General features: G+C 39.5%; 2 protein-coding genes across 3 annotated transcripts; one reads left to right on the top strand and one right to left on the bottom strand.

Annotated features, from left to right (window-relative positions):
• The first annotated feature begins 572 nt into the window (after window positions 1-572).
• Window positions 573-4973, top strand: LOC146690613 (growth hormone-regulated TBC protein 1-A-like). 2 transcript variants are annotated; one of them, XM_085433617.1, is made up of 8 exons: window positions 573-1564; window positions 2080-2228; window positions 2324-2482; window positions 2573-2697; window positions 2941-3037; window positions 3643-3815; window positions 3908-4093; window positions 4364-4973. In XM_085433617.1, exons 1-8 carry the CDS (start codon window positions 1503-1505, stop codon window positions 4463-4465), a joined length of 1053 nt encoding a protein of 350 aa, XP_085289743.1. In that variant the 5' UTR covers window positions 573-1502; the 3' UTR covers window positions 4466-4973. The 2 variants fall into 2 exon arrangements, with proteins under 2 accessions (XP_085289743.1, XP_085289744.1); XM_085433618.1 differs by having other exon boundaries at window positions 574-1564; window positions 2083-2228.
• A 2565-nt stretch (window positions 4974-7538) lies between these two features.
• lamp1b (lysosomal associated membrane protein 1b) lies at window positions 7539-14869 on the bottom strand. The gene is made up of 7 exons (XM_085433615.1): window positions 14780-14869; window positions 14466-14563; window positions 12765-12940; window positions 12546-12674; window positions 12358-12424; window positions 10405-10572; window positions 7539-10320 (listed from the first exon to the last, which is right to left on the bottom strand). Exons 2-7 carry the CDS (start codon window positions 14524-14526, stop codon window positions 10181-10183), a joined length of 741 nt encoding a protein of 246 aa, XP_085289741.1. The 5' UTR covers window positions 14527-14563; window positions 14780-14869; the 3' UTR covers window positions 7539-10180.
• Window positions 14870-23318: the final 8449 nt, after the last annotated feature.

The following is a 23318-nucleotide window of genomic DNA, read 5'->3' as shown; positions in this document are numbered from 1 at the left end:
GGATCATCTTTGTAAATAATTAGAAAGTAAAAGCTCTGTTAATAACTGCAGTACTCCTATAAGTTTCTGACTAAAAATAAGTGAAATAGGAAGGTACAACAATGTTGTTTCAGAGGAGATAAATCCAGATTACTTTCATAATATGATTCCACAAAACAGTACACATGACTGTTATTTTTTTTTTAAATCTGTTTGCAGTTAAACTAATTGTATGGCGCATATATTGTTAAGAGTACTCCGTGTGGAGTGCCACTATAGCTCAACTGGTTGCGCTGAGGGCTAGTGACCTGGGTTTGAGTCCACTTTGAGCCTTTCTCCGTCACTCTATGCACTGTACTACCCACCAAAGGGTGAGACAATTAAGCTAAAAACAGAGTGTGGAGTGTAGACCAAAACTGTGTATAAAAGATGGCTGTAACCCCCCATAAAATCACCCACTGGTTTATAAAGTCCTGTTTTGGGGCCTTGAGGATGAGCATTCTTGGTGTTTTAAAATCACAGGCGGTGAGTGACACTGCACGCTCATACTGTAGTAACTAATGCAGCCACGCGCTAAAGTGTTCACTGTTTTATTTACCAGTTTTGAGTCTATTTGGGACTAGAGTGTACAAACGAGTCAGTTTGTGTTAAAACTGAGACTTAAAAGTGTCATATGAGAACATGAACCTACCAGTGGGCTTACTGAGGTCATAAAAGAAGAATGCAGGTTTAAGGCACTTCAGCATTTCAGGTCATTTTTCAGACCTGGAGGCTACATCCATCCCCATCTTTTTTAGTCTTTTGTTTAAACTTTATTAAACTTTATAACACAGGACATGGCCATACAACACGAAAAATATGCCAAGTTAAAATTAACAGAATGGAAAGGCATGTGTCCATCTTATATATACAGTCTTTTATATCAGGCTTTTTAGATGCCAGCTGTCTGTGTGTTTGTCAAAAATAATGTTGAAGTAAGGTGAGACTGATCCACAGTAATGCTGTCTAATAATTCATTACTTCGGGCTACACGTTTCAGAACACGATGTATTCCAAATATAAAATATTGGCTAAGTCCACCTATCATCTCTGTGTTAATAATATGTCTGCCAAACAGATCAGCTTTGAAACACTGGAAATTTGGGTCTGGCTCCAAATCACTTTAAAGAAATAACAAATTTACCTGCTGCAGGAAATTAATAAAATGTTGGAATTACAGCCAGCAGAGGACATAAGAGCAAACACCACAGTGTCTCTTCCTCCAACTGTTTTGTGTGCGAACAGAAGTACACGCCTGTGGCTGTTACCTGTGGGTTTCTTCATACTAGCTCCTCCTCTCAGCAGTGGCTGCTGTAAGGTGAGCCATAGGAAACTCAGACCGCTTTGTTATTTACCTTGACAGCAGCTGGTTCTTTTCCAGGGAATAAAAATGGAATAAGCTTCCTGCTCCCAGTTGTTTTTTTCTTTTTCTTTTCTTTTTTTCTGCTTTCTTGGACTACTTTACCTTTAGCACATGAGACACAATGGATGGGGAAATGAAAGGAAATGCTATGCAGGCTCTGGCCGATTATGATGACAGTGACAGGTAAGCTTTGTTTGTTTCATTGCGTTTTAAAAAGTTCATTTTCTCTTTTCTTGTTTCTTTTTTTATCTGTTTTGTTGTCGGCCTGTGTTATTTAGTCAGCATATCTGCCTGCAGCTTCCTCACTGGCAACCTTTTCTTGTTTTTACAACATCTTTCTTCCTCTTCAGCTTTTTGTATTTCCACTTCACATTTCATCTTATAACGTGTAAATCTACCATTAAAGTTTGTCACCTGTTGGCTTTTAAGGGACAGGAGCTTGTCAAAGTTTTTACATTTTTCTCCTTGCTCCCCTAAGAAGTAATTTAACACTTAACTATTCATCCAGCTGGAGCATTTGATCACTCAGCTACAGAAACCCTACCCAGTGGAGGCAGTTTTAGAGTCTGCCATCACTGAATAGGAGAATGAAAGAAGGGAGGGGAGCAAGCAGGTCCACCGGCAATCCTGATTTCACAGCCTCTATGAGTGTTATGTGTAGACCTTCACTGGTGGAGAACTGTGTGAATTTGTCCCAGCAGGATTGACGCCTACGGTTTTGAGAGACGTGGCGATTTCGACTCCTACAAGGAGATGATGAATCAGTATGTAGATGTCCTCAACAGGAGGTCCATGAGATGGTCAAAGCTCCTTCAGGAGAAGCCTCATGTGGAGAAGAACTTCACAGGTACAAAAACAAAAGACACCTCCATGGGTTTTGTTTGCTTGTTCGTTCCAGCTCTCTGGTCGTGTGATGGGTAATAATAAAACATGTTTTGGCAGTGAAGAGGTTTGTTCGTAAAGGTGTGCCTAATGAGCACCGTGCCAGGATCTGGATGGCGGCTAGTGGTGCCCAGGAACAGCTGGAGAGTAAGCCGGGTTATTACCAGTCTCTGCTGGACATGGAGCATGACACCAAGCTGAAAGAAACCATTCACACAGGTGCACCAAAACTGTCGCAGCATACAGCATGCTCTTTCAATGCTTAAATTATGTCCCAATAATTCACTCACTCTTTCTGCTTTTTAAAAGATATGCACAGGACCTTTCCTGACAACATCCTGTTCAAGAGCAAAGCAGAGCCAGGCATGCAGAAGGCTCTGTTCAATGTGCTGCTGGCCTACGGACACCATAATCCTACAGTGGGCTACTGTCAGGTGAAGAAAATGCAGTCAGCGACAAGCTCTGACTCTCCTAAGATCATGTCTGTTTACCTAAAGATCAGGGCTGGCTACTTCCTTATTTAACCAATACATGTGTAGGATTTTCCGTCTTAACCTTCATCTGTTAGCTCTTATATCGGTCAGTGCACTTATTCAATGTAAAACCTGGCATACTGTATGCACACACAGCAGGAGTTCTTATTCTAAGCGATCCACAGCATGCTCTTTCATTTTTAGGGCATGAACTTCATTGCAGGCTACCTCATGATCATCACGAAAGACGAAGAGAAATCCTTCTGGCTTATGGATGCACTGGTGGGCAGGATACTCCCAGGTAAGGTGACAGTTAACGTCGGCTTCCTTTCAGAGCTCTTTTTTTTGTTTTTGTTTACCCCACAGCAAACATCCCCTACCCTGCACTGTTGCTCCATAGGTTAAACCAGTTCCACTTTAGAGATGCAGGGTTTTCAGTGTTCGTGTCGAGGGCCAGCGGCAGCCTCAGCTAACATTTTGCAACCACAACAAAGGAAACGTACAGCAAAATGTCAAGGCGGCAGAGAACGAGACCAAAGATGCGCTTCTCTTCCGTTTTACTTCTTTTTCTTTTTTTTTAAGTTCTCATAGCGCCTTCCTAAACTGACACTCGGTCTATAAAAATTTGAGATCTTTTATAAAACAATGCTCCAGACCATCATTATTTATTTCTGTTCAGTTTATTAAGCAGCAAATTAACTGTGAGCATGTGAGTCTGTTTTTCTGAGGTACTGGGGATAAAATAATAATCAGTTAGCCTGATCTTTTCCTTAAGGAGGGCTGTTAAATAAATAAATGTAATTCAAAGTTTACATAATAATAAATATTATCTATAATAAATAAATGCACTACAATGGCTTTCAATTGTGCAAAAGAAAAGGAGGAATTCATCTGAATGTGTTGCAGACTACTACACCCCGGCCATGTTGGGTCTGAAGACTGACCAGGAGGTCCTTGGTGAGCTGGTTAAGGTCAAAGCTCCTGCAGTAGGACAGCTCATGGCCCAGTACCCTGGCATATGGACGCTGGTGGTGTCTCGCTGGTTTATCTGCCTCTACATCGATGTACTCCCTATCGAGGTGAGGCAAAAGCTGCGCTTTAGTGGAGGGGTCAAACTAGAAGCATGTGGCGATCATTTAACTGACATCCACCTTCTGTCTTATTCTTGCAGACTGTTCTGCGGGTCTGGGATTGTCTTTTCTACGAGGGATCCAAAGTACTTTTCCGCGTGGCTCTTACTCTCATACTTCACCACCAGGCAGAGATCCTGAGAGCGCGCTCTTTGCCTGACGTGTGCGAATGCTTCAAACAGATCACTTCTGGGGCTTTCACTCTAGACTGCCACACCTTTATGCAGGTGAGATTGCCAAATACAATGACGGTTAGGAAGGGGCCAGAGAAAAATGACACTACTTATGGTCATAAAACATCTTTTTTTAAAGAATACTTCCCGAAAAAGAAAAACAATTCATGGGGAAGTGCTACATTTCAGCTATTCTAACTTCACCAGTCCATGAGACTGTGCAGAAGATAATCTGTTAAAAGTATTTACACAGTTTTAATTGTAGTTTTTATTTTTATTTTGAGTAGAAAAAAGCCTAAGCACTCCTTAAATGTTCCTTTGCAGAAGATCTTTACGGAACCTAAGAGTCTGTCGATGTCGACTGTTGATAAACTGAGAGAGAAATGCAGACAACAAATTCTCAAGGAGGAATCAGGACAGCCATGAGGTTCAGGACACTTTCCCCTTATACTGGATTTAATAAAACAAAAGCTCAGGCAGCGTAAGTAACACTGTACAGTCAGGAACTGTATGAAACATACATGTTGGTGACTCTTCTGGTTACTTCTGTGATTTATACTTTGTTACACTCTAATCTGGCAGACTGGGTATCTAAATATGAAGGCTTATGCTTCTGAGGCTTTTCTTTTGATTTTGACTCCAATCTTTCACCTACTATATTTGCTGCTATATATACAGAAGTACATTAAGATCATAACACCGCACCAAACAGCATTTACATGTGTATTTTCTAAAAACACTTTTGCTTTGGTGATTATGGACGGATCACTTATTTTTACTGTGAATACTTTGTTCTGTCTCTTGCCTTTAGGACTGTTTACAAGAGAACGTAAAGCTGAAGGGTCACGCTTTTAATGTGGTGGTTTCTGTTTAAATTTATGGAGCTCAGTCTCATTTTTCACTTTTTGTTGTAAAATAAAACCCATTAACTTACCCCATCTGCTTCCTCACTTTGCTGAATGCTTCTGCTAAATGGTAGCATCAGTATTATTTGTGTGTGTCAGTCATGAATTCAGGCATAGTCTACAAAGCTATTAAAGTTATATGCTCACCAGCCACTTTAGTAAGTACACGTTGCAATGAGTGGGATTTCATGGTACAGATTCATAAAAGTCATGGAAAGATTTTGGTCCATATTGAATGATAGCACAAAACAGTTGCTGCAGATTTTTCAGCAGCGACTGTCGGATTTGTGAATCTCGTGTTCCACCACAGCCATTGAACCACTGAGAGAAGTAAGGATGGATAAATGTTTTCTTGTTGTTTAGTGTGAACTCTGATCCTACCATCTGAATGTCACAGCAGAAACAGGAAACATTTTTCCAGTCTTCTAATGTTCAGCTCCAGTGACCACATGTAATTATAACCTGTTGCCTTTTTTTTAGCTGGCAGGAGTGGCACTTGGTGTGATCTTGGTGCGTGTTAAGGGATACTTCTCTTCTGTTATTTGCATTACTGCTGCCTTCCTGCCAGCTTGAAGCAGCCTGGGCATTCTACCAAGGCACTATAACACATTCAGAGTTGTTCTTATCACCGTCCTTCCCCATTCTGATGCTCAGTTTGAACTTTGGCAGGTCATCTCGACCATGTCTGCATGCCTGAATGACAGTTGCTGCCACACAATTCGCTGATTAGATATTTCCATTAACGAGCAGTTGAATGAGTTTATCTAATTAAGTGGTCAGTGAGTGCAAGTCTACAAATGCTGTGTTGGACAAATTACCTCAGTGATACAGATAATGTTGTTCATTTTAGCTCACAGTGCTTTGTTTCTGTTATAAATAGATAATCAGTTACTATAACTGGAAACTGTGATCTGCAATCTTTTACTAAATGCGATAGAAGATCTGAAATCTGCAGAGGCATACACTGACCCTTTTTCTAGGCCATAATTAGGGCTGTGCGATATGACCAAAATCTCATATCCCGATATAAGAATTCTATCGTCACTAACGATATAAATCACAGAAATGTAACATTTTCTGTAAATTCTGTGAATGTCGGACAGCTCGTCTTTCGGGAAGTGTTTCCAGCTGCGCGTCATGTAGCTGGAGTCCAGTGTTTTAACCGATGCATGAAACTATACATTTTTAGACATAAGTTGTAAAGGCCGCCGTTTTCTTTGTGAGTATTTATTACACGGCGTGCTGCGGGGAAAAGCCTGTTCTAACGTTTGAGTCTAAGGTTTATTTTTTAGCACCTGGCGGCTCTTTTTTAAATTCTCATCCGTAAATAATCTGCTCTTTCACGTGATTCAGTTTATTTTGAAAGGTCTCAACAGGATCTTGAGCTTTATTGTGAAAGGTTTATGTGGAACATAAACAAGCGGACACGCGATACTGTTACCGTCGTTGTTGCTAACCACAACGCAAACAAACAGGCGCTTGTCCATCTGTAGTGTGGTTCTATTAAATATAAGGGAAAGAGAGAACTTTAAGAAATTAATATAGACACTACAGTGACCATCAAAACGATGAAAAAATATTGCCGTAAACAGTTTATTTTGCGACACCACGAAACAAACGATAACGTAAAATGAAATGATAGACGTTTTTATATCGTCATCCGATATATATCATTATATGAACAGCCCTAGCCATAATAGTCTGTAAACTATCATAAAGTACAATAAGTAAATATTCAAATGCAAAATGAATGTAGATAATACAGATAAACAACTTTTGAAATTAAAATGCAAACTATAGAATAGCTGATGTTAGTAAACCCAAATCCCCAACAGCTATGGATAAGACTGTGAGAAGGTGGCTCTGCTATAAAAAAAAAAAGTTTCCAAACAAGTTGGGGCGCTATGTAAATAAAAACCAAACGCAAATGATGTGCAAATGATCTGAACACCATAATTTATCAAAAATATTAGAAAGACATCAAACGTGACACTGGTGGATTTTACACCATTATGGCACACCCACCTTTACTGGACACAGGGTTGTAAAAGTACCTCTTTGTAACTGTTTTACATTTCCTCATGTTCCCATTGCATCACATAACCTGGTTTTGTATCCCTTTTTCAGTCATTTTGTGCCTTATAGGATGTGTTGTATCCTCCATAACCACACCCTGCAGATCCAGTCTCTGCATGGACTGATGCAAATTTGCTGTTTCCAAGTGACATTTACATTATTTAGTCAACACGTGCGTTGTAACAGGCTCCCTGTTGCTCGGGGACTGCTTTGACAGTCAAACACCATGTTCATTTAACTTCCCTTAACCTCCCACTCTTTACTCGCAGGTATGAACTTGGCTATTTGCTTTGTTCTTTTAACTTTATTCAAATGTCAAAACTGTGGTTAAAACACAGTGAATATGTTTGTATTCTCTAAAAAAATGATATTGGAATTTAGTCTTTGATGGTATTCAATACCTTCCTTGTCAAATAATGAACATCCGCTTCTAAGGAGCCCAAACAAATAAAAACCCAACAGGGAACAGGTTTGTCTGCTAACAAACAGCATGAAGGCAAAACAAAGAGTCAGATGGCCTCATTCATCACTTTTATTGACCTCTCCTTAAAAAAAAATGTTCAGACGAATCTAATAAAACTTTATTAAATAACTACATGAGTATTAACATGAGGGAGGGAGAAAAAAAAACAAACACAAAAACACAAATTATCTGTGCTTTTTCCTACTATATCGAACAATGCATATTTATGGTAGTAACAGTACACGAAGGCTACGGGAGACACAAACATGTCTCAGTTATGGCAGCACAGTGTGGGTGAGTGAGCGAGTTCCTGTGTGATATTAGCATTACTTGAATCCCATCCATGTTACAGCTGGGAAGGCACTGATGAACACTGACCAGAGCACTTTGGCCTTTTTAATAATGACACGGGGCTGTTTCTCAGGACTGCAGTTAAACTGCTTTTCTTTCAGGAACCAACATCCCAAGCAAAACAAAACCATCTCTGTAGGAATTTTGTTAAGTTCCTACAGAGATGTTTAGGCTTTGGGCTTCATTTAAACCAACAATGCTGTTAGATCCTGTTTTGGTTGTGTTGTAACGACAGAATTCATAGGAGTGACTATCAGCCTTGTGGGAAATAAACTTTTTTTGTTGCTTTTGTGTCAACTGTTTCTTTATCTACACAGTAAATATACACTAGTCAGCCACAACTTTAAAACCAGATATCTAACATGGCACGTCCCCCTTGCGCCACCAAAATAGAGTCAGTGGCACTGACGCTGAGTAGGTCATCTGTTAAGCGGGAGATCACTGATTCAATCTCTGGGCAATCCTCAGGCCAGATGCTGAACCCTGAGTTTCTCAGACTGGGAGTGTGTGTTAGGTTAGATTAAAAAGTGCTTTGTCATAGAAAAAAAAGCACTCCTATGAATGTGTGTGAATGGCTGAATGAGGTTTGTAGTAGGAAGCACTTTGAGAGCTCAAATTCAGTAGCAAAGAACTATATAAGTATCAGATCATTTACTATTGACTGCTGGGACACTGACATGGTAACAGATGTGCATTTCTGGCACATCTGTTTGGGCTTTGGGGAGCTTGAGGGCCAGGTCAACACCTTTGGCACTTTGTCATGTTCCTCAAGCCATTCGTGAAATGTTTCTAGAGTGTAGTCTGGTGAATTGTTCTGCAGGGAGATGCAGATGCTATCCTGGTTTGTGCTGAATTTCCAGTAAGGTTTATGCTGCAGATTAAAGTAACATCGACACAAACTGTCTTGACTTCAGTTGAAGGCAGCTGGATTTTCTTTTTTAGCTCTAAGGGTTCCTTTTTTAGTACTTGATCAGAAGTCAACTATGACTCTCCACCAGCTTTTAGAAATGAAGAAGCTTCAAAGTCACTGCAAAAGAAATCCAGTTGCCTTTAACTCAAGCTACAGAGACTTCCACGTGACTTGTAGTGCCCAACCCTTCCCAGCAGAATACTGCACTGAAATTAAATAAACATCACGGTTCACTTCAGCTGCCAGTGGTTTTGATGCTGTGGCTGGTCAGTGCAAAGCTATAGCCAAAGACTGCATGTTGATTAAGAACGGAAGCAAGAGGAGAAGGTACTGAAGGTAACAAAGGTCAGTGTTTTAATGCTCCCCCTTTTGAACAGCGGTGCGTGCCGGAAACGATATCACAACCATTGGCCCCTGCCGCCATTTTGTTGTCGTTGCACATTGCGACGAGATTTAAAAGTGGTGACCTCGTGCAAAAAACTTTCAGGAAAATCCTTGCTTTCGGTTTTGACGTTTTCTCTTTCAATATCAGCGCTTATGTCGCGGTATTGTGAGTGGTGACAGTTGCCATTCAGGAAAATACTGCAAAGGCTACCTGTGCCTTAACGGCCGCAACACATGAAGTGACCAACTCATCCAATGTAAAAATAATACACAGGTAGTTTACAGTGGGAGTACGAGTCTGGCCAGTCTGTCCATTTCCACAAGCTGAATGAAACTAAAACTGACTCACAACAGAAAACATGCTGTGTGTCCGAAAGAGGGAGTGAAAAGCTTTGAAACACTAACCCTGCTTAAAAAAAGAAAGTTAATTCTAAAATGCATCTTAGAGCTACAAGAGGACTCCTCACACATCCTTTTTAGGATTAGGTTATTGTGTTTCTAAATATGTTCTTTCAAACGTGCATACAGCTTGCAGGTAAATAATCAGTTCAGTTCTCAACTGTCGGACGTAGTTTAAGTATAACTGGCAGAAATATTCCCTTTGTAACAGCAAACCTCATTTTATGCTGGACCAATAAAAATGGTCATTCCATAACAGACAAACCCCAGTTTCTAAATCCCCAAATCCCTCAAAATTCCTTTCATAGAAATCATAAATAGCAACTCGAGGACTATAATTGATCCTCTGCAAACATGCATCCCCTCCTTTACATAGTACCAGTGAGAAGTTGGCCTCATTTCATTACAATCTTCTAAATAATTCCCTTTTTTAAGAAAGAGCGGGTCAGTTCAGAAAGCACATATGAACCTCAACAAGGTGATAATAATTAGTGTTACTTATGAGGGCAAAGAACAGCACAGACACACAGAGGCAGGGAGAGAAACATGGAGGGGAAGAGGGGCGAGCTTCAAGTCTCGAAAGACAGTGGTTAATTTTCAGGTAGGGTAGGGCCGCGTTCAGGCCTCTGACAACATGTGAGTAAGGAGTGACCTCAGATGCTCTGGTAGCCAGCATGGCTCCTCTTCCTCCCAATGAGGTAGGCCAAGAGCACGATGGCAACGAGCCCCGCTAAAGCTGCTCCGACTACAATGGGGATCAACATGTCATCTTCATCCAGCTGGCATTCCTCAGCTGATAGACAGAAAAGGACACGTGAGAAAGGACAAGGAGGAGATGATGTGTTTTGATCACACTCTACTAGGCGGAAGTGTTTACCTGCTCCAAACTGATCTCCTTTAACGGCGAAAGGCTGCACCTGCAACTGGAAGGTGTTGATGGACAAATTCTGGACCACGTTTAGAGTTTGCTCGTCACGGCAGTAGTACGAGTACCCCACGGTTCCCCGCAGGTAGTCCAGACTGCTGTTATGGCCTGAAATATGCTCTAAAGCAGAAAACAGAATGGACATGAGAAGTGTATCAAGTGCGAAAACAGATTCATATAAGAAGGGAAAAAAATGATTATGAGAGAGAAATTTAAATGAACTACATGTTAATAAAGTTCAGATTCGGTGTGTTTGTTGATCGGTTATCTTCTGGTAAATGAAATTTAAATCAATAAAGTGTGTCTTACAGTTTGAGGTAAGCCCACAATGCTTAAACCTGCCCGCATTTTCTGCATGACCTGCAAATGTGTCAGTGCACGGAAACACTACAGTTTCAGTTTCACTGTGACTTTAACACAAAGATAAGGACTTAATTTTGCATACTGCTTTTTTCCAACTTCACCATAATTACTACAAAACTACAACCTGTAGTCTGTTGTAATGTATGTGACCTCAGTAAACAATGAATTAAGAGACACCACAGCAGAACAACATTCTCGCTAATCTGAGCGATGAAAGCTGCTTTAAATTCACTGAAGAGAGCCAGTTTACAGCTCCTTTTTTTTTTTTGTGGACTCTGCTAAAGTAGCTTTCTGTGACTCACATTTCAAAATCATTCTTAGTTATTTTATACTATGTCTTGGCGCTTCCCTTCAATTCATCATCTGTCTGAAACAAGGCATTTTTTAATTCCCACTGTCGCCAAGTGCTTGCTCATAAGGATTCATCTGATTGTTGGGGTTTCTTCCTGAATACTGTAGGGTCTTCATCTTGCAGTATAAAGCACCTTGACAGTGCAGGTGACCGAGGTGACCACTGTTGTAATTTGGTGCTATTACAATAAAACTGAACTAAACTACAAATGAATCCAATTGAATCCACTTGAAGTGTGACAGACTTCAAGTGGTACCGATTGATGATCAAAAACAATTCTACTGTCAACTGCATGACCAATATCATAACATCTGTCAGCACGCAGTGCGCTTGTGAAAAACAATATTTATAAATGGCTATTGAAACACAATTGTGCTCCGTTGTTGCACTGGGAAATGTGCGGTGTGCAGCTCAGGAGCAAAGAAATCCGGCTAATTTGTTTAATCTGAACAAACACCAAACAAACGTGAACTCTGACCGCTGTGACAACTGCCTACGTCACCAAAAGAAACAAGGTGTCCAGCCGGTATCTGGGAGACAAGGAAAAAGTTGTTATCTGTGTCTGAATTCACTGAATTAGTTCACATGCATCCAAGGTGATGCTACAGAAAGAAACCCCTTTCATAGAAATGGATTCCCATCCAAGCACACACACTCAGTGTGTATTTTAAAACTTGAGCAGCTTGGTGTAGGTGAGCAATACAAGAAAACAGCAATGCTTTGTTGTGCTTTGCTGCAAATAACTCAGATCTAAGAAAATCCTTGATGTATTGATGAAAAGAGGTACAGAATACACACTGACATTTGAACCATTTAAACCCCGCCTATATTGCTATGTCCACTGCACTTCCCTCGAACCAATGAGCAAGTGCAATGAACGCTGTGTCCATTTTGGAAGCACCTTTACACCATGATGCGGCTTGGTCTGACATCAATGCAAATGCATTTTCAATGTGTTTTAGTCGGCTTCAGATCCCATCACAATATTACTGATTAGACAAGGACCTGAGCAACACATGACCACTCACACCTAGTTTATACATATACATGTGTGTGTGTGTGTGTGTGTGTGTGTGTGTGTGTGTGTGTGTGGACTACACTGAAGAGTAGGTCACAAAATAGGTTGCACACATGTTCATTAATCAGATACAGACTACCTGGATACAACCTAAGAAGTCGAGGAGCCTCACCTTTCATGTCCGGCCAGGCCGCTGACACGTTCACTTCACTTAAGTGGTACTTGTTGGATGTGGAGTTCTAGTGGAAAAAACAAAAGCACAGCCAAGTGAGCGCCACTGCATTAGAGCAGGTTAACTTCAAGCTCCAGCTGCCATCTAGTGGCTTCTTTAGGAAGTACATGATGAAAACAGAAACTCACCATTGTGAAGACAAAAATGAGGTTGGTTTTAACAGCATCCACTGTGAGCTGCAGGGACGCGATCTCAGAATCACATGATCCAGAGTGCTTTGTCAAATTGGGTTGTAAGTTCATCACATCCTGGACAACCTGTAAAGAAAATCATGAAATGTTATTTGTCCAAATACTTTTAACCTGCGGCATTCGCCTATCAGTTACGTGCGGGTTTTATTGCGGCACCTTTTTCTGGGAGGTGGAGTTGTATGAAATGTTGAGCTGGAGGCCCATGTATGCCATTAAACAGATGGTGCCGTTATTCGTGACGTTGTAGTGTCCTCTTTCAGGTCTTCCGGGTTCTTTGTGTGGTGCGGGAGTGGGCGGGGCAACAGTAGCAAAGCCCTGGTGCAGGACAGTCACTGCAAAACACAATCGTTTACAAGTCAAAGACTACAAAGCTTCAAAATGTCCAAAAATAAAAATAAATATGAGATAAACATTGATATTAATAGTATGCAGTAAATAAAAAGGGCCCACAGTCAATTTTCACCTTGTGCCATTACTTGAATCAATTTTGGTGCCATCGAATACAACTTTTTTGTTTTTAAGTGTTCCATATAGCCTAAGTGTTCCAAAAAGCCTCTATGTGTGAACACATGGCTACATGTTTAGGACTACTTTGTTTTCCCCAATTACTCACCGAATCAGATGGTTTACAAATGAAAAGGTAGAAATTTGACCCATCAATGAGCTGATAATAAAAGGAAAAGAGTAGCCTCCCACATCAAAAGATTATTCTAGCAACTTCAAATCTGAGACAGAAAATTAAAAAGGAGTTGAGTGGGAAGTAAAAAGGGCTTGAGCTCAGTTATTTTCTTCTCAAATTAATGTGTGGATTATGTTGAATATTAATTTTCTTGTTCTATCCAACCAACAGGCAAAACTCTGAAACAACATGAATGCAGTGGTTGATTCGGCTTTTAAAGTATAATATTAAACTAGTACGTGTGATTTTAAAAAAGAACTATCATAAATTAAAGTTTTGAGACTTTAAGAGTGTCTTCTGTTTATGGTGTATGGCTTTATTTTAACTTCAGTGTGCATCATTTGCCTTTTCAGTGCTTTTTCCTCATTCATCTGCCAAGCTTGGAAAGGTTATTTGCATTTACTGTAAACCATGACTATCAAGAACATCCTTAAACAACTGGTTTGGGTTCAAATGCGCTGTATACAAGTACGAAGTTGGAAATTCCAACCTCCTGGTTTGGCCGGCATGGAGTACTTGACGAAGGTACTTTCATCTGCTCCCTCAAGGGGGGGACTACAGCAAATTCAGCAAATATTCAACTCAAAAAGAACTTAAGCACTGGACCGTTTTATGTGTCCTAACCCATTTTAAATTTTATGTGTATGTAATTACTAGCACACACACACACACACACATACATATATAAACTTAAAAATCGCCACTAAAGAAAACCTCAAAAACTGACAACATTGTAAAACCAGAACGTGAAGCCTCATAGTAAATCTAAACACCCCCTTACATACAATAACTGATCACCCATAACCATAATCATTCATCTTTACACCTAATTTGGTGTAAGCTTCTTTTTAGGCACAAATGCTGTATGCATGTGCCCTAGATTTCCTTGGTACTAGACAAAGAACAGGTAATAAGGAAGAAAACACCCAAACGACGCCTCAGCACATTCGTTGTCATCTATTTTCGCAGCATAAGGCGGCACTCAAGTTCGTTTAAGTGTTTAAAACGCTGATTTTACCACAGCAACACTTTAATTATTTAGTTAAACCAATAAGTTTTAAACCATTAGCGTGTAGCGTTAGCAGCGATGGTGTAAACGTTGGAGTCCTGCTAATTTCAGATCTTCGGATTTTGTAATCTTGTTGCTAATGTGAACTAAACCGAAACAAAATACTCACCGAAAATGAGGAGTGGCGTTACTCCCACAAACCATGACTGGACACGACAGATTTGCACCATGTTTCTGTTGTTTCCCTCGGGATGGCTCAGCACTTGTCTGCGCGAAATCACAGAAGCACAACAACAAACAGGGCGCAGGGAGTTAGCTAATGTTAGCAGTCGCTGGGCTAGCTCGGCTAATGTTAGCGTCACAACAACGGCAAGAAAACAGACGAAAGTCTCGCGAGCTTATCTGGAGCAATGACAAAGCGCTTCTCTTGAAAACAAAACCCTCAACGGCTTCTGGCTACGTAATTCCAACTTGCTTCTTTACCTGCTAGCTCTGCGGTTAACTGCACTCGCCTTCAACACTTAACAAAAACACTGGCACGATCATGTGACACGAGTGTTCAGAAACACCCAGAAAGTCACGTGTTTTCTAATGCAGCCCCACACAACCTGTTTATTTCTCGAACAGAAGACTTAACTTAAGGGTCGATACATGTTTTTCACATCTGTGTAACAGATAGCTCTTGGTTTAAGGTAACGTAACTATAATAAAATATACATTTAAAGCAACCATTCCGTGTTTAAAATTCTACTTTGGTGCAGAAGGAGAACATCATCACCCTGAAGCATTTTAAAAAAATAGTCAAGTTCGTTTATTTATACACAGTGCTGTGAAAAACTATTTGCCCCTTTCCTGATTCCTAGGTTTTTTTTTAAAGTTAATTCGTTATTTACGTAGTTATTTGTCACACATGTTTCAGATCATCAAACTAATTTTGATATTAGACAAAGAAAGATAAATACAAAAGCAGTTTTAAATGATAATTTAATTTATTAAGGGAAAGAAGCTATTCAAACCTACCCAGCATATATGAGAAAGCAATTCACCCAACCTTTGTTAAAACATGATTTAAGTGTGATTGATGACTTTTTTTTTTTGGAAAGCAGTCTTCCATTTCACTGATCTCATGCAAGCCTCATTGCTGCCAGACCTGCTGAATCAATCATCCCTTAAACAGAACCTGTTTGACAAAGTGAAGTAGGTTAAAAGATGTCAAAAAGCAATGCACATAAGAACATAAAGAAACAGCTCAGAAACAAGTCCCTGACACCTATCTGTCTGGAAAGGGTCACAAAGCTATTTAAGTTTTTGGACTGCAGTGAATCATGGTGTGAGACCTGTTATCAACAAATGGAGAAAACTTGGAACAGTGGTGAACCCTCTCAGGAGTGACTGGTCTACCAAAATTACTACAAGACCACATTGGTGACTTGTCTAGGAGGTCACAAAAAGCTCAGAATAACAATTTAAGAACCGCAGGCCTCACATGTCTCAATTACTGTCAGAGTTCATGATTCAACAATAAGAAAAAGCCTGGGTAAAATGGCATTGGGAGTGATCTATGGTTAAAACCACCGCTGACCAAAAAGAGCATAAAGGCTCCTCTCACAGTTGCCAAAAATCATCTTGATGATCAAAGACTTTTGGGAAAACATTTTGGAAACTGACAAGATCCCCCCCAACAGTCAAACATGGTGGTGGCAGTATGATAGTCAGGGGCTGCTTTGCTCGTTCAGGATGACTTGCTGTAATTTATGGAGCCATGAATTCTGCCCTCTACCAGAAAATCCTGAATGACAATGTCCAGCAATTAGCTTGTGCCCAGGAGTTGCACTTGGGTTATACAACAGGCCTATGATCCAGAATACCAGCAAGTCCATCTCTGAATAGCTCAACTTCTTAAAACATTTTTAGGCAGCAAGTGTAGCTGAGGTAAAACAGCAGTGATGTGCTGTCTTTTCTTTGTACCAGTTAAGAAAGGAACGAGGTGCATTTTGAACAATCTACAAACAAGATGCAATGTAATCCTGTATACAGGGAACTGCAGTAGTCAGGCGATAAAGGTGTTTTTAATTTAACAATGGTTTTCAGTTGGTAAAAGCCTTGACAACATTTCTGATTTGATAGTTAAAAGTAAATTAACTATCCATAAAAACACCAAGATTTTTAATAGTTTGGATATTTCCAGATAAAGAACTCTGTGAGGATGTTTGTGGGGCTTGGGCAGACTTCATAAAACAACTGAAACAGTTTTGTTATTTTATTTTTCCACGAGTTCAGATCATTAAAACAGTCATAGGTTCTTTATAATGTGATAGAACAGTACAATATATAAAGCTGTTCACTTTTAAGTGTAGCAATAATATATAAATTGGTATCATCTGCATAACAGTAATACTAAATTTTGTATTTCTCAAAGAGAGGGGTAAAATATGCAATAAAAATTTTAAAAAAGACCTAAACTGGATCCTTGATGGATAACCCAGTTAATGGATGTGTGCCACAGCTGGCACATGAAGGCTTAACTGATGGCACGGCCCGATGGCCATAGCTGGACTGGCCATCAGGCATACCGGGCATTTGCTCGGTGGGTTGATGGTGATTTTTCGTTTTTATGGGCCGATTTTAATTTTTTTTTTTTTTTGTAACAGGATAAACAATGAATGGTGGTGGATTGTCCAGATGCTGGCCGATGTGTAAAAATAACTCAGTTGTTTGGTGGTTGCTGTGGCGGAGCTCCCACAGAGGCCAGCAGGTGGATGAGTGAAAGGGGAGGCAGGAGGAGGAGAGACCCGAGGCGGCTGCCGGTCCGAGTGTCAGGTGAATTGAACTTCACGTAAGAAGTTATGACCTGCAGTCTGTCTGGGTCAGATATAAACCAAGTTTAGGTGGAGTTTATTTTTGTTGTGCTGACTTTTTACAGTCAGTTACAATAACTAGCTAGCATGACGGAGTTTCTATACAGCTGGGTGGGTGCTATGATGTTACTGATAGTGAGCTTTATTTTATTTACAAGGTTAGTTAGTAGAGTTGCCAACCGTCCCGTAAAAAATGGAATCGTCTCGTATTCAGAGAAAATATTACGCGTTTCGTATTGAGCTGAAAAGAAACACAGTTTGTTCTGTACTTCAGCTACAATGGAAAAAGACACAAAGCTGCTATTCTGTGTCTTTACGCTGTCAGCTGCCTCTTCTTCTCTCATTCTCACCCTCTCTCTCCTGCTGCTACTTCAATCATGAAACTGATCAATGATCAGCTGATCGGCTTTTCTCTCTTGTTTGTTTATCAACCACTTGGCGCCAGAAAGAGGAAACCAGCAGATGCCGCCCTAAACAACAGCAGCACGTTTAAGCTTGATCAGCTGTTGTTAGAATTTATTTGATATTACTTTCTAGTATCAGCTGATGTTTGTTGGAGCCACAGCCATAAAAGCTGCTGGTCATGATGTCGGTTTGGATATCCTGGTGAGAGGGAAACATGAAGATGAAACCAGGAGATGTCCTTACTGAATCATCAGAGCTGAACAGGTGATGGAGAAACAGGTTTACCTTTTAGGTGACATGAATGAGTTGAAGGGAAGTTATGAACTGTTTCTGAGAGACGAATAACACCAGGATCCTTTTTTTATGCAGCTGACAGCTGGTAACTGTGCAGGGGCGGGTCTAGCAATGTTTTGCCAGGGGGCCAGGTAGAGCATTAACAGGGAAAGAGGGGCACAAAGAAATACTTTCTTATTCTCATTTAAAATGTCTGGCTTTTATTAAATAATTATCTGAATCTTACAACCAAAGTTTTTATCTGAGGTAAAATGTATAGAAATCATACATATACCAACAAGACAGTGTACATCACTGTCACAACAGCGTTTGTTTTCATTCAAAGGCTTTATGGCTTTAATACCTGGTGGGCCGGTCTCTAGTCAAAATGCCCGGGCCGATTTTTTTGTCCCAGTTCAGCCCTGTGCACGACCCGCAGTGAAATAAATCTGAGAAGGTGCATTAAAAAATAAATGGCCGGGCCAGCGGTGCACATCGTAAATTAGCTTGCATAGACACATTAGTTGTGCCGCTTCTTAATGACGGTATCTCAGCTAACAACACCAACTACCAGATTCAACTTGTAATTGGCCACCACCATCCATACCTGCCTGCCTCCCTGGGCACCCACATCGCACTCTGTACTCACCCAATCCAGTTCACCTCCTCCAGCTAATCTCCACCTGCAACCATGTAAGACCTCTCAACTTTGAAATCTTGGATGCCTTCACTACTCCACGGACAACTCTGATTATTATCTCTTTTATTTCAGTGTTCCTGTTTGCATAGCTTTAACTGCCCTGTTCCTGCCCCTGCTATTCCTGTGACCAGATTCAGCTTGTGCTCAGGCCCTTCTCACAAAGCCTTGTCATTGCTCACTGTTACATTTAGCTTTTGTTCAGTCCTCTCTGTTCAAGACTCCTGTAAAATAAAACTCTGTTAAAAGTCGTTCAGCTTCCGGTTTTGGTTCTGCGCCTGAGCCCAATCCCTATTCTCGGGCCATTGAGCCTTGTCATATGGACCAATGTTTTCTTTTCAAACCAGAAAGCTTAAATGAGCAGCTGGATTTGTCTCGCATTAACTGGCTGAGTTGATGCCAGTTAATGCGACATCGAAATGCAGCTGATTGAACTGGAAAGCTTGACTCTGTGGGGGTCAAAGTTTGCAGAACTACGAACCCAGCTGGAATCCACAGCTGTGCGTGTTCATGGAGCTTGCATTTTCACCTGTTGGACATCACTACCTGACAAGTTTAACTGTCTTCAGAACATTGCAGAACATTTTCTTATCATTGTTGTGAGGAGACCATGAATAGCATTTGCATTTTCTGTTGTACAGTTCATTTGCTGTTATGGAGTTCTTGTTATGGATAAAAAGTGTCTTTTTTTGTTTCAAAATAGCTGATAAATATTTGCTGATAGCAGCCAACATCTGCAAACAAATATAATTCTATAAAGTGGTTCTATATAGTGTGTAACTGTTAATATAGAGCGTTATTAAATTTATTGCTAATGTAATCATATGGCACACTGACTTCTGAGGAAATTTTAGATGGCACACATCATCAGAAAGGTTGCCGACCCCTGCTGTAAGGAAACACACACAAGCACGCGTCTCCCTTTTTCCTAGCCCTCACCACTGAAAGGTATTTATTTTAAACTGGACCGACCAGAAGGGGTGGACTGTAGATATGTGTGTATATTCAAATAGTGCAGCATTCAGGTACACTTTTGGAATCATACTTCACATATGAATGTAGTTGTGCAACAGTTTTTGCACCTGCTTTTCATACAGCGTTGTTACAGCAGGAGGGGATACACAGAGTTGTGTGTGTCTAAAAAGTGCTGTTGTGAAGGACTGTGTTAAAACAATCATGTATCAGTGTAAGAAATGTGTCGGTTTTCCAGGAATGAGATAAAAGGATGTTTTTTTTTCATGTCTGCGTATTCAGGCTGTGAACTGAAAAGAAGTCACATCTCAGCACAAAGACTTGAAACAAGAGGAAATAACTTGCCTCTGTAGAGTCAGTGACCATCTGCAGTTTGAGGTGGAGACAGAGAGTATGACCGTTTTCATAATTCTGGCTCCATGACCAGGGGCGCCACCTAGGGTTGGCCTGGCGGATCACTGGCCACCCCCCCCAAATTTGCCCAGTTAATCCCCAGGTCATTAATTGGGCATATAATTCTTTACTTTCTCTCTTTTTTTAAATCATAATTTTCGAGTGACCTATATTTGATAACAGCACAATAAAACGGGACATTCTGTTGTTGGGGTGCCACCCCAATATTTTTAGTGTTCCCCATATGGCCACCTCTATGAAAAAATTCTGGAGACACCCCTGCACATGGCACCACAAGAGAAAACTAGAAAAATTTGCATTTCCTGCGAAAATGCAGTGTGGATGCCTTAACGGCTGAAGATATCTGCTGAAAAAAGCTGAAAAAGTTGAGAAAAAAAAAAAAAAAAGATGCCCTGAGCAGGATTCGAACCTGGCCCTACTGATCAAAGGGCAGCTATTTAGCTCACTGAGCCAAACACTTTCTCACAAAGAAAAGGTGGAGAGATTGACAATTGTGCTAGCAGAATTTGGGCAAAAAAAAGGGGGTGAAAATTCTGCTGAAAAGAGTTCCATCAGCAGAATTTCTGCTGAAAAGAGGTGAATGAGCAGAATTCTGCTGAAAAGAGTTTTTTTCTGAAAACAGCAGAAAAAACTGAAAATTTTGCTGAAAAGAGTTGAATGAGCAGAATTCTGCTGAAAAGAGGTTTTTGCTGAAAAAGAGCTGATAAAGTTTGGATTTGTGCTGAAAAGGGGTTAAAAAAACTGAAAATTTTGCTGAAAAGGGGTGAATAAAATGAAATTTGTGTTGAAAAGAGTTTAAAAAAAGTTTAACTGTTAAGTGAAAGAAATGTTGCCATAAGCTGGATTTGAACCCAGGCCTCCCAGTCTGAGAACGGATGCTTATCTCACTGAGGTAAAGCACAGCTCAGCCCATCATGCAAAATCAGTGACCACATTGATAATGTGTTCCATTCATTTCAATGGTCAAAAGTCATAACACACATCAGCAGAAATAGCAGAATTTTTTAAAGTTTAAACATAGCATTTCTGCTAAAACTTAGTATTTATACTAAATAATATTTTTTTCCTGCCAAATCATAGCATTTGTGCTGGAACACAGAAAGTTCCACCAAATCATACAATTTGTACTAAAACATTATTTATGATTTAGCAGAAACATTGGGACTTGGTAGAAATACTATGATTTACATGAAATACTTTGACTTAGCAGAAGTACTACAATCTAGGAAAAAAGTACTAAAGCATAGCAGAAATTCTATCATTGAGCAGAATTACTAGGATTTAGAAGAAATACTAAGATTTGGCACAAACACTGATGTGGCTCAAGAACCTTTATTGTGCAGTTATACTATGATTTGGAAGAAATACTATACTTTGGCACAAATACTATGATTTGGAAGAAATACTATGTTTTAGCACAAATACTATGATTTGGCTCAAATACTATAACTATCCTCGGTCAGAAGGAGAGGCTGACATCCAGGGATTAGATTACCACAGGTGGAGTTTATTGCGGTCAGATGGATGGTACAGGGAGGTATGGCATACAGTAGGAGGATGTGGAGAGGTGATATGGTGTGGTTTCTATGATTAAGAACAGTGTATGCATTACAACATGCATACAGATTAAAGATTAAGAAAACTGGTAACAAATTCCTCCACTACAAATCAGTCTGATGCCACTTTTTAAGGCACTACCCAAAAGGCGCCACAAGAGGGCACTCCAACACAAGAGATGACCTATTTACACTGATGCACTTAGTAAACAGCCCCTACTTAGCCACTACATAATACAGTGATATTACAGTATACAAATTCACACGAATACTATGATTTGGCAGAAATACTATGACTGAGTAGTAATACTATAACATAACAGATTTCCTAAAAAAAACTATGAAATTGCAGTAATTCTATGACTTGGCAGAGATACTACGTTTTAGCACAAATACTATAACAACGCAGAAATACTATGACTTAGTAGTAATACTATAACATAACAGTTCAATGTTCTTGCACAAATACCACAATATGGCAGAAATACTACGTTTTAGCACAAATACTGTGATTTGGTATAAATACTATGATTTGGCACACATACTATATTCCGCAGATACACTATAACATAACAGATATGCTACAACTTAGTAGTAATACTATAACATAACAGAATTATTATTTGGGCACAAATACCACGATTTGGCAAAAATACTATGATTGGGTACAAATACTATGATTTGGCAATAATACTGCATTTTAACACAACTACTGAGATTTAATTGAAATACTATGATTTAGAAGAAATACTATTACTCCATACAAATACGATACTTTGGGACAAATACTATGTTTTGGTTCTAATACTATGATGTGCAACAAATACTATGATTTGGCACAAGTACTATGATTTAGTACAAATACTATGATTTGGCAGAAATACTATGACTTAGTAGTAATACTATAACATAACAGATTTCCTAAAAAAAAACTATGAAATTGCATTAATTCTATGACTTGGCAGAGATACTACGTTTTAGCACAAATACTATAACAACGCAGAAATACTATGACTTAGTAGTAATACTATAACATAACAGTTCAATGTTCTTGCACAAATACCACAATATGGCAGAAATACTATGTTTTAGCAAAAATACTGTGATTTGGTGTAAATACTACGATTTGGCACACATACTATATTCCGCAGATACACTATAACATAACAGATATTCTACGACTTAGTAGTAATACTATAACATAACAGAATTATTAATTGGGCACAAATACCACGACTTGGCAAAAATACTATGATTAGGTACAAATACTATGATTTGGCAATAATACTGCATTTTAACACAACTACTGAGATTTGATTGAAATACTATGATTTAGAAGAAATACTATTACTCCATACAAATACGATGCTTTGGGACAAATACTATGTTTTGGTTCCAATACTATGATGTTCAACAAATACTATGATTTGGCACAAGTACTATGATTTAGTACAAATACTATGATTTGGCAGAAATACTATGCCTTAGTAGTAATACTATGACATAAAAGATATACTATGGTTTTGCAGACATACTATGATTTTGCACAAATACCATGATTTGGCACAAATGCAATGATTTAGCAGAAATACTATGATTGGGTACAAATACTATGATTTGGCAATAATACTGCGTTTTAACAACAACTACTGAGATTTGATTGAAATACTATGATTTAGAAGAAATACTATGACTCCATACAAATACGATGCTTTGGCACAAATACTGTGATTTGGCAGAAATACTATGACTTAGTAGTAATACTATAACATAACAGATTTCCTAAAAAAAACTATGAAATTGCAGTAATTCTATGACTTGGCAGAGATACTACGTTTTAGTACAAA

Source organism: Copadichromis virginalis, linkage group LG16, assembly GCF_057382275.1.
Source record: "Copadichromis virginalis isolate Kocher_CV1m ecotype Utaka linkage group LG16, C_Virginalis_male_GT1.1, whole genome shotgun sequence".
NCBI classification, from domain to species: domain Eukaryota; kingdom Metazoa; phylum Chordata; class Actinopteri; order Cichliformes; family Cichlidae; genus Copadichromis; species Copadichromis virginalis.
This window is presented reverse-complemented; position numbering and strand designations above follow the sequence as displayed.

What these genes read in the sequence shown, in the direction of transcription:
- LOC146690613 (XM_085433617.1), top strand. Translation starts at nt 1,503, where the DNA reads ATGGATGGGGAAATGAAAGGAAATGCTATGCAGGCTCTGGCCGATTAT. An exon ending in GATTATGATGACAGTGACAG is followed by an intron (nt 1,565 to 2,079) that starts GTAAGCTTTGTT and finishes AATTTGTCCCAG; the next exon opens with CAGGATTGACGCCTACGGTT. An exon ending in GGTGGGCAGGATACTCCCAG is followed by an intron (nt 3,038 to 3,642) that starts GTAAGGTGACAG and finishes AATGTGTTGCAG; the next exon opens with ACTACTACACCCCGGCCATG.
- lamp1b (XM_085433615.1), bottom strand. Translation starts at nt 14,526, where the DNA reads ATGGTGCAAATCTGTCGTGTCCAGTCATGGTTTGTGGGAGTAACGCCA. An exon ending in TCATTTTTGTCTTCACAATG is followed by an intron (nt 12,425 to 12,545) that starts GTGAGTTTCTGT and finishes TTTTTCCACTAG; the next exon opens with AACTCCACATCCAACAAGTA. An exon ending in GGCCTGGCCGGACATGAAAG is followed by an intron (nt 10,573 to 12,357) that starts GTGAGGCTCCTC and finishes TTTCTGCTTTAG; the next exon opens with AGCATATTTCAGGCCATAAC.